Source organism: Cucurbita pepo, chromosome 14 (assembly GCF_057944985.1).
Source record: "Cucurbita pepo subsp. pepo isolate OVF chromosome 14, ASM5794498v1, whole genome shotgun sequence".
Taxonomy (NCBI): Eukaryota; Viridiplantae; Streptophyta; class Magnoliopsida; order Cucurbitales; family Cucurbitaceae; genus Cucurbita; species Cucurbita pepo.
This window is the reverse complement of record NC_141811.1, coordinates 12,169,605-12,179,594: the sequence shown is the minus strand read 5'-3', so window position 1 is coordinate 12,179,594 and position 9,990 is coordinate 12,169,605. Positions and strand designations below refer to the sequence as shown.

Below are 9,990 nucleotides of genomic sequence, written 5' to 3'. Positions count from 1 at the left end.
ACTGTACCTTTTCTTGAGTCAGGAGGCCAAGGAGACACATTTTCTTGTGTTCTCTATGAATGGTTATTTCGATAAGAGTCATCTACGTCTAAGTTCCTGTTGGCTAGCTTTATCTACCAAAAAAGAAAAAAAAGAAAAAAAAAGTGTCCTTGACTCGAGTTAAGAATGAGGCAAAGATTGGGCCAAGAGGCACAACTCGACCTCGACATCATACTAAGAACAGGGGTTGCCTCATGTGAGCTACCAATAGAATAGTGTTCCTTACTTATAAATCCATGATCCTCCTCTTAATTAATGAACGAGACTACTCGACTCAATGATTTGTTAAGAAATACAAGATTTTGGTAAGAATTTTAAATTTTTGTTAACCCGTATGTTGGTTCAATGCAAATTTTTACCCTAACTAATGCGACCTACTAAACACATATACTCCAATCCAAAAGGGAAGTGAGTCAAGAGAAAGAGAGAGAATGGAATCAACGTAAAAGTTTTGCTTTTGCTTTTAATGGGCTTCGTGTGAAATTGGGCTTTGAAATCTAAGTTTCAAGAAGCACACTGGATTATTTAATATTTTTCCAATAGGATGAGATGAGCAGTCGGAAAACAAAACAGAAAAATGTTGAATTTTGTGCACATTTTGGAAGGGGAAAGAGGAAAGAAAACAACTTTTTAAAGACAAGCATTGTGTTGCTGATGATGCTGACTTTGTTTGTTTTAATATCCAATAAAAGCTAGTTGGCGAAGTCATAGGAACCCAAACAATTTAAGCAAATAAAGTAACATAACAACATCAACAAAAAAGATGAAACATTTTGAATCTTTTGCAAAGAAGACTTCAAGTGCAAAAGCTAATCTTAAATTACGTGTCCAATAAATCTACGCCCGAAAGTCAAGAAAAACAAAAATAAATTTAGATTTCAATCAAAGGATAGTTCAATTGGTTAAGGTACAAACCTTAACATTAAATTCCCCTCCTACCTAAAAAATGCTTCCAAAATAAATATATGATAACTCCAAAAGTACAAAAGATTAAACATAAAATCAATCATCAGCACATCTATATTCTATATTTCATATCTATCTAATTGGTTAAAATTAGAAAGTCCAAATTTGTGTAATCAATATTTAAATCATACAAAAAAAAAAAAAAAAAGAATCAATTAAATTCAAACTTGTAACTTTATGTTCCATCAGTGGGTTGTTAATTTTTGAAGCCTAAATTCATGAACTAAAAAAAAAACCCCCACGTAACCTGATATAAACAAACCCCCAGTTCTACACCCACACGTTATTCACTTTATAATGGACCAAGCTATTTAAAAAAGGCAAAAAAAGGTTCCTTTCTCATTCTAAAATTTCTGGGTTGGTACCTTCCCCCACCATTCAAACCAAATATATTCTCTTTTCATCTTTAAGAGGTGGGGGAATAAAAAGGTGGAAATGAGGGTGGGTGGGGGATAGTTTTGTCTCAAGCAACCATCCTCTAAACAGAATAAAACAATATCACCACTCATTCAAACATGTCCTTTACCTGGGACTGGGAGCAGCAGCGCTTTGCCTTTTGCCCCCACCAAAAGAATACGAGACCCAAAATATTGTCTCTCTGCATGAGATGATAGCAGTTAATATTCTTCAAACAAAACCTACTGTTCGTGTCTAGATTATTCTAAGTGTTAGCAACAAGTGACAAAGAAGGAAATTCTTTGCATTTTATTCCAGTAGTCCAAGGTACATGTAACCTGTCGCTACAGAAAGAATAAAGAACGTGAAAATGGAAGCAGCGAGAGCGCTATGTATTCTTCTTTTTTTTTTCTTTTCTTTTTTTTTTTTTCAAATGAACGTGGGAATCCCCACCTCACAAAAATGGAAGTGAGAAAAGAAGAATAAAAACTAGTCATCAAATTGATTAAACCATCTACCTGCTTAAAGCAGAGCTGCTGCTGCAGATAAGGTTGTCCCAGGACGGCGGGATAAATGGCCCGGTACCGACTCGGGTTACCCTCAAGAATCATCGTCGTCGTCATCATCATCGCCACATGAGAGTGAGTGCGAACGGCCCCCATTTTTAAGGCCTTCACAAAGAATGTTAAAATGTTGCAACCTAGGTTAAATGGCTGTGTCACTGCTCCCAGAAGAATAATCATATCATCAAATCATCTATGGCTTTTCCATTGTGTGTTGTGGTTAGAACCCCCATTAGTGAAGACTAAGATTAGCAAAGTCAGGCTCTCTATCAAATGCGGCTGTACAGAGAGAGAGGCAAGGCCACCATAGCCGAGCTTCAGGCCCATTAGGATCAATCGGGCCGACCGAGTGTTGGGCCTCTAATTTTGACACGCTTTGGCCCAGTCTCCATAGAGGGATGTGGATGTAGTACCCTTTTGGGCTTTCCCATCTCATGCTGAAACCTTTCCCTCCTGCGATTGTTGAGTTCATAGACGCGCTGTCTATTACTACTTAGTTTCTCATTGCTGAATCTCTGGCACATAGTAGAAGTGGGAATAGTACTCCCTCTGCTATACTTGTCAATTGCATCACTTACTGCAGAGTCCTTGTAAGTACTGGAAGGGTATAATTTATAACGTGAGTTGTCAGTTCCACGACCATACGATGGCGTTACTCCCTCGGAATTCCCATTTGTTTGGAGTCTCTTCAATCTTTTGCGGCCATCCTGCTATAATGATGAACAAATCCCAAATTTCAGAAAGAACTGAGAATATAGTGCCTAGCAACGGAAAAACAAGTTAATCAAATAGACTTGGAACAAATGAAAGACTTCTCATGATGGGCAATGAGAGTGTCTCATTATTTTCAAGTATGTTGTTGAATGTTTGATAAAGACATTATTTGTATGAAATGATGAATGATGAATAATTATTGTCTACACAAAAAGCCAAGATTCAATGCATATAAAAAAATTTAAGACCCAAAAAACAAAAAAAGGAAAAGATAAGCATAACAAAAGGTAAAAAAATAGAAGTGCAAACAAAGATATTTGAAACATTTATGAAAGTTCAAGAGCAACGGTGCAACTTTTGAACAAATAAAGGTACTTTTAGACGAGAACAAAGTTGCAAGTTTTTTTTTTGAAGTAATTTAGCCATGCAAATAAACCCTAAGTTTTCTCATGCTCGACTTTCAGAATAAATCAACCACGACCAGATTTTAAGATGGCCAAAACAACAGTACCTGGCTAGCAAAATGCTTTAAAGATGTGGCATCGCTCCCGGTTTTTTTATCCAGCTTCAGAGGGCGACGCTTGACCCTAAAAATTTCTGTATCAGAATCATCACTTTCTCGATCTACAACAGTCGTTAGCTCTGATACACGTACACTGCCTGGAGATTTACTTGAGCAATGGTTACGTGATGATTCAAGTGCCCTGTTCGAAACTTCAGAAGACTGTTCAAAACTTGAATTTTTTTGTACCTGTTTGAGAAAATAGTATCAATAATTATTCTTTCAATACTCTAAACATGGCAACTTTGATCAAGAAACTCACTAACAAAAATGGATAAGTTGAGCTCGAAATCAGGTCTTACATGGCTAGTGGTGGACAAGGTTTCGTTATAGTCTACAACTGAACAAAAAGTTGACGCTTCAAAAGAGAGAGATGGATCTGATGGTTCAGGTCTATGGTTTTCAGTGATACAACTTTGTGTAGGCTGGCTACTGGAAACACACTCATTTTCTCCCAAGCGACAGATAGCATCAGCAGTAAATTCAGAATTCAACTGCACTTCTATCTTGCAATAAGGAGTGTATCCGTCCACAACAGCTCGTTTAAATAAATTTAACAGAGGATAAGAATATAATTCTTCACCATTATAAGCTTGCCCCCTAATCTCATCCAATGTTCCACACTCCTGCTCAAATTTCTGAGCTGCAGATTCCATTTCTAAAATATCCTCACACAAGAAGAGTGTACGGTTGCTACCACACGAGAAGTTCAGAGATTTGATATCTGGTTCAGAAATCCATTGATCAGTAACAACCAGAAGCATAAAATTTTTCATAAAAATAAGACATTATTTTTTTAGGAAAAGAAAGACAAATTATTACAGATATCTTAGTATTTTTTCCATTTTTGTGTAATTTCTATGAAATCAAATTGCTGATATATCCACATGCTGCATAAATTAAAGGCTTCAGATATATACATTTATGAACAGAAAATAACAATCACAATTAGAGGGTAATCGAGAATAATGAATAGTCATCAAGTTATTAGATTAAATCAACGAGGGAGATGAGCATACCATGACGAAGACACACTGGATGTCCATAACAATTGCAGTTGATATAAGAAATATAGCAGTCACGTTTGCACAAGCTGCAAATAATGGTTCCATGAAAATTTGGTGAAACACCAGTGCATGTTCTTGATTTTATCAAAGACCACCGAGCGCGATGCTGGAAGCGAATCATACTCACAAAAGAAGTCTTGATAGAATAATGAGAGGTTGACTCTGCAGAAGCATAATGTGGGTCTACAAGTTCTGAATTTGTATAGAGAAGCATTGCTTCTTTACATAGAAGCTCTTCATGAGGAAGTAGAGGCATCCTGTTCAGGAGTGCATACCGCTGGCTGGCAACAGCACCCAGCGGGAACCAATCACCCATTGCAAAGTTTACTGCTTCACCACAATTGAAGCCTGTGCATTCCATGGAAAAGGGGAAATTGAAGGATGATAGATATTGAGCAATCATAATAAATGACAACAAATCTGCAAAACCGGAGTCTATAATGTCTTACCATGACTGAATCCAGCATGATATGCTCTGGGGAAGGTGATTACAAACTCCCCAGGTTTCTGGACAGCTCTGTATACAGGCACCTTATGATCCAACAAAATACTGGGCGGAAACAACGTTGTTTTCCCCAGAAGTACGTCAAATGCTCCATCCTCTCCAACAGTTGATAAGATATCCTGGGTGTATACATGCTCCCTGACAACATTTTCAAACTGCAAAGCTGCTTGACCAGGAATGCCATACCAAGTTTTAGATGCTCCACAATGATGATAATTAATACTGCAACAAGTGAATAGTTAATTAGGTGAAGGACTAACACGAACTTGAAGGTATCACTTAGTACCTCAAAATTATTAACATAAAACCGTGGGTGCCAATAAAAACTGACAAAAATCTAATATAAACCAAAAAGTCTATCTGATTTCCAACAACGGTAATATAAGAACATCTACCTGTATAGATAATGATCCTCCACATGCCACGCAAACATACTAAACAGCATTCCAATATAAAGCATGGGGTCCGTTACTCCCTGTTATAGATGCCAATAAAAGAATCATTTAACACATGAAGTTCTAACATGATGGTGCATGATATATAAAGTAACCACCCTACCGGTATTGGATTTTCCAGCAGGCGCAGTATGGACTTGGGCAGCCGAGAAAGATTCTGGAACAAAATGCAATATACGAGAATAAGCAAACATACATTTTAGGAGATGAACACATCAACATCTACAAATGTTACTTCTAAGAAGTGAAATTCCTTGTTGAGTATGTTTATTTTCTTATTAAAAGAATAATGAAGTTCGATGCAATTCAAAGTAAGTGGAAGAGAAGAATAAATTTGTCTCACAAGATGAGGCTTTCAATGTCGTAAAGTAATACCTTTTTCTTTGAAAAACGCTAGAGCAAAACCTAGGAGTGAGCATTAGCAACAAAAATTTGATGGCAAATTACTGCATGTTTACTATTGTTTCAAGGTGTGCCATTAACTCTTTTTACAGATATGCATACAATATCCTAACTAATCGGCTTGAATTTCCAGCTCCAGCGATGGTCTAAAAACATGGGTCGTCAAAGACTAACAAGCATAGCAAACGTATGAGTTCATTTCTACAATGTAAGCATTTTTTGTTTTTTAAACTGTTAAGCCTCATTTTTCCATTTAGCACACACAAAGAAAGAGAAACACCTTCAAATTCCATTTACTTGTCCCAAGCTCATCAGATGGAGAAGATGAAAAGGCACTACCCTCAACATCGCAAGCATATTCTACACTTTCCGTCCTTCCACAAGAAATTTCACGCCAAAATTCCTTTTCCATATATGAGGCAGGTAGACATCCAGAACTACTATATCTACGGGCATATATCTTGTTCGCAAATTTTTCAAAATCGCGAAATGAATAGTTCCTAAAATGACAGGTTACATATTCAGTACCAGAGATATAATCCAAATTTCATGTGTATACAAAGAATGCTCACCTTCCACTCATGTAAAAGGTAACCTGATCGTCAGTATCCCATTCAGCAAAGCGAAAAGGTTGCACTCTCGTTGTAAACTTGAAACCTGGTTTCTCCTTACTTAATACAGCACCAGCAGGAACAGAAGCAATCAGTGGGGAGATAATCTTGCATATGCCTGAAAGACCCAGTTTATTTTTTTTAAAAAAAAAGTAAACATCAGTCACATTTGGGACATCACAGAAAACAACAAAGTTGTGCTGGGAAACAAGACAAAAAAGAAAATGGTTTCTAGGAAGCTTTCTGGTAATCTCATTGGGGGAATTCAAAAAGGACTGTGACATAAAAGGTGAGATAATGTTGGCATAAATAAGCTTCTTGACATATTTTTGGAAATAATTTTTGTCCAGTCCAAATCACATTAACTTCCTTAGCTCTTGCAGTATTCAATTGCATACTGACAATATGGAGTTATTTCCTCCATCACTTGCGAGGAGAAAGAATCGACTTTGTTTTAACTTCTATTGTTGCATGAAAAATCTTTTGGTGGTGTAGCGTCAATTACTTAAAAATCTAACCCAGGTATACCCAATAGTGTGTGATTTGCGATCAATTTCAAAAGATACTTTTAGTTTGCCCAGAACAAATATTATGTTCCATTCTTTCAGTAAATATAGAAGAGACGTCATTTCATCACACAAAACAAAACAGCATAGTTTTCCACGAAAATATTTGTATGCATACAAAAGCCAAACTTCAAAGGTCAAAGCAACTTATAAACAGGAGGCAAGTAGCTCACCGTATTTTGAGGCTTCAGGAGCTATCTTTTGCAAATAGACCAAAGGATCCTCAAATTCCTCCTTTGATGGAGAATATACAGGGCATTCCGGGATCTTTTCGGTCCACTCTAAATCATCGTACTCAAACTTGTCTACTCTCCTTTTAGAAAAGACATCCCTCTCATTTGACATGCCACTTGAACGAGAAAAGGTTTCTACATTGCCACTCAGTAATCTCACACCACAAGGAGATGAGACCCTTAAAGCATCACCTCCACTTCTATTCATCATATTCTTGACAGCTGAAGTTTTGTTGGCAGTTTCAGAATTTGTAGCCTGAAGCCTCTTGAGCTTCAGAAGAGCTAGCCCATTTCTATCCTCTCTCGATTTACAAATTTTTCCCTCCACCTGTCAAGAGCCAGTCAAAAGCCAACGTATAACACTTAGTTACCATCATATGTAGGAAAACAAAATCTCAATTGAAAGAATAACAGTAGGGTCCAAGCCCCCCTCAATGTATCGAAACCTAAAATTTTAACCAATTTTAGGAAGTAGTTACGTCCAAACTTCATAATAATATTCAGCTAAACAATTTCAATTTTCAAAACAAAGGAACTCTTGTAAAATAAAAGCCGCCGGACATCAAATTACCACATGAAAGTGACAGCAATGCGTCTGACCACATTCCAATGCATGCAAATTAGATTGCTACAAATCGAAATACATCTCATAAACCCCAGGCGATCAATCTAGTCCTACGTGATTCTTCTTCAACATACAGATGTCACATAGCCACCAGGAAGTCCCAACTTAACTTTATTATGAAAGTCAAAGAACCGTATCTAGGCCGATAACACTAATCATATCCCTCAACAGATTTTGAGTAGAATTTCAAGACGAATCGTGTATATTAATAATCTTAAAGAAAAATACAGCAAGGTCCTAAAAGATCGAATAAGCCAGAAATTTTCAACATCCGCCATAGGTGCACAAATAACTCGTCGCCGTATCTTTTTACTAAGAAATCTAAACTGATACAACAAAAAGAACTCTCTTGAGATAACCAAGTCAAGTCATCCTCCTCAACGAGGTGTAACAGTAACCAAAGATTTTAGGATAAGTAGTGACGATGAGGAAAATGAATATTTAGATCAATCACAATACAGGAACAAAAGTATTGAAACTAAGAGAACGAAAATAAGTCAACGGAAATGGAATTACAGCAAAAACTCTAGCCACAAATCCACGACCAATTCTCCAATCATACAAATTCGACGACCAGAAATCGACTCTTTGACCTCGTAAAAACAAAGAGGACAGAGAAAAGCAAATAACAAAAATATTTTTAATAACAATTACAAAATTGATGCAAAACCTGAACAATGTACTAGATCTGAAAAGTAAAACAGAAGAAGATAAATTCGTCAAAATTCTAACCAAACACGAAATAACTTCGTGTTCCGCAAATAATAACAAACCAAACACACACAAAAAAAACACGAAATGCGTACCATCTCATCCCGGAGCTGCGTCCTATTCTTACTCGCCTCCGTCTTCGTTCTCTTCGTCGAAACAGCACCACCACAGAGAAACAGAGTTAAAACAAATCAAAAATCCAAAAACCAAAACCCTAGATCACAGTCCAAGTAGGAGCATTCAAGCGCAGAAGCGAAAGGAGGAGGAAGCGGACCACATTCTCAAAAGAGCCAAAGAACAAGAACAACCAGATTTTCCGAGATCCAGAGGTTCCAGAGCGGAATCGGAGGAAAGCGACGAGAACACGCAAGCGGCAATAAAAAGAGAATCTCCGAGGCTGAAGACGGCAGTGCTCGGAGACGGCAAGCACTTTACCGACGAGAGGAAAAGGAGATTCACCGGCGAGAGAGAGAGAGAGAGAGAGAGAGAGGCAAGAGAGAGAAACTGGAGGGAGAGAACAGTAGAAAATGAAAGAGAGGAGAAAAGGAGCGAAAGGCTTAGAAAACAAAAAAAGTTGCTTCAAGAGGATAATTTATAGTTTTATACCTCAAGAATATTAACGCTTTAATGAGTAAACTAACCCCCAATGAATTTATATATTATTATTATTATTAATTATTATTATTATTATTATTATTACTATTTATATAAAAATAAATAAATTAAATTAATTTCGAGGGACAGAAATGTGAACCAATTTGGTCGTTGTTAGGTGGTTCAACCAAACGCCCCAAATCCGAAACGCGTTTTTCTCCGTCCGTGTTTATGTTGCCCACTGTACTTCTGGACTTTTTTACCTTTTTACCCCTCTAACACTTTGGTATTTACTATTTAGTTTAGTGAATTAAAAGATAATTAAATCCATTTTTGTAACAATTTAATTAATAAAATTAAATAATTTTAATTTAAAATAATTTGGAATTTATAGTAAACAAATAACAGTTGAAACATAAATTCTTTATATGGAATAGGGAATTTATGAGGATTAATTCCAGATATTATTTTTCTACATTTTTATATATTTTTAAATATTATTTACAAATATTTCTTAATGGTACTTTCCATTTTACACACCAATATATTTATTATTTTATTATTTTATTTCAAAAATCAAAATACTTTTTTAAAAAAATGTGACCATAATAATATTTAAAATAAAATATTATTGAATTACATTGGAGTTTAAAATATATATATATATATATATATATATATGAAAATAATATGATATTTTATTGTCTATGGCCGTAGATTATAGTTAATATAAAATGATAGTTTTACGATATTGTAAAAACTTTTTTTAATATAAATATGAGTATAAATGTCAAGTATAAAAATATGCTCGAGTCTGTTATTTAATATATTTTTATATATCTAATTATAATGTTCAGGTAGGTCAATAATAGTCAACTTTGAAATGAAAATTTTGATGTATCACATTTTAATTTCAAAATTTTTTATAAAGTCATTAAAGTTATGAAAAGTAAATCAAATGAAAATATTTAAATTAAAAAT

General features: G+C 35.6%; 1 protein-coding gene across 3 annotated transcripts; it reads right to left on the bottom strand.

Annotated features, from left to right (window-relative positions):
• Positions 1-1,210: 1,210 nt before the first annotated feature.
• Positions 1,211-9,031, bottom strand: LOC111810711 (lysine-specific demethylase JMJ13). 3 transcript variants are annotated; one of them, XR_002817433.2, is made up of 12 exons: positions 8,511-9,031; positions 7,020-7,407; positions 6,242-6,398; positions 5,950-6,169; positions 5,371-5,424; positions 5,208-5,287; positions 4,757-5,034; positions 4,260-4,655; positions 3,543-3,964; positions 3,190-3,429; positions 1,920-2,674; positions 1,211-1,603 (listed from the first exon to the last, which is right to left on the bottom strand). XR_002817433.2 is itself a non-coding variant. In XM_023697466.2 (11 exons), the coding sequence occupies exons 1-11, from the start codon at positions 8,511-8,513 to the stop codon at positions 2,297-2,299; spliced, it is 2,616 nt and encodes an 871-aa protein (XP_023553234.2). In that variant the 5' UTR covers positions 8,514-9,031; the 3' UTR covers positions 1,692-2,296. The 3 variants fall into 3 exon arrangements, 2 of the variants coding, with proteins under 2 accessions (XP_023553234.2, XP_023553235.2); XM_023697466.2 differs by lacking the exon at positions 1,211-1,603 and having other exon boundaries at positions 1,692-2,674; XM_023697467.2 differs by lacking the exon at positions 1,211-1,603 and having other exon boundaries at positions 1,692-2,671.
• Between the last annotated feature and the right edge of the window lie 959 nt (positions 9,032-9,990).

Coding starts and splice junctions, on each gene's coding strand:
- LOC111810711 (XM_023697466.2), bottom strand. Junction 5,035..5,207: donor GAGGATCATTATCTATACAG/GTAGATGTTCTT, acceptor CACTTGTTGCAG/TATTAATTATCATCATTGTG. Junction 2,675..3,189: donor TAAAGCATTTTGCTAGCCAG/GTACTGTTGTTT, acceptor TCATCATTATAG/CAGGATGGCCGCAAAAGATT.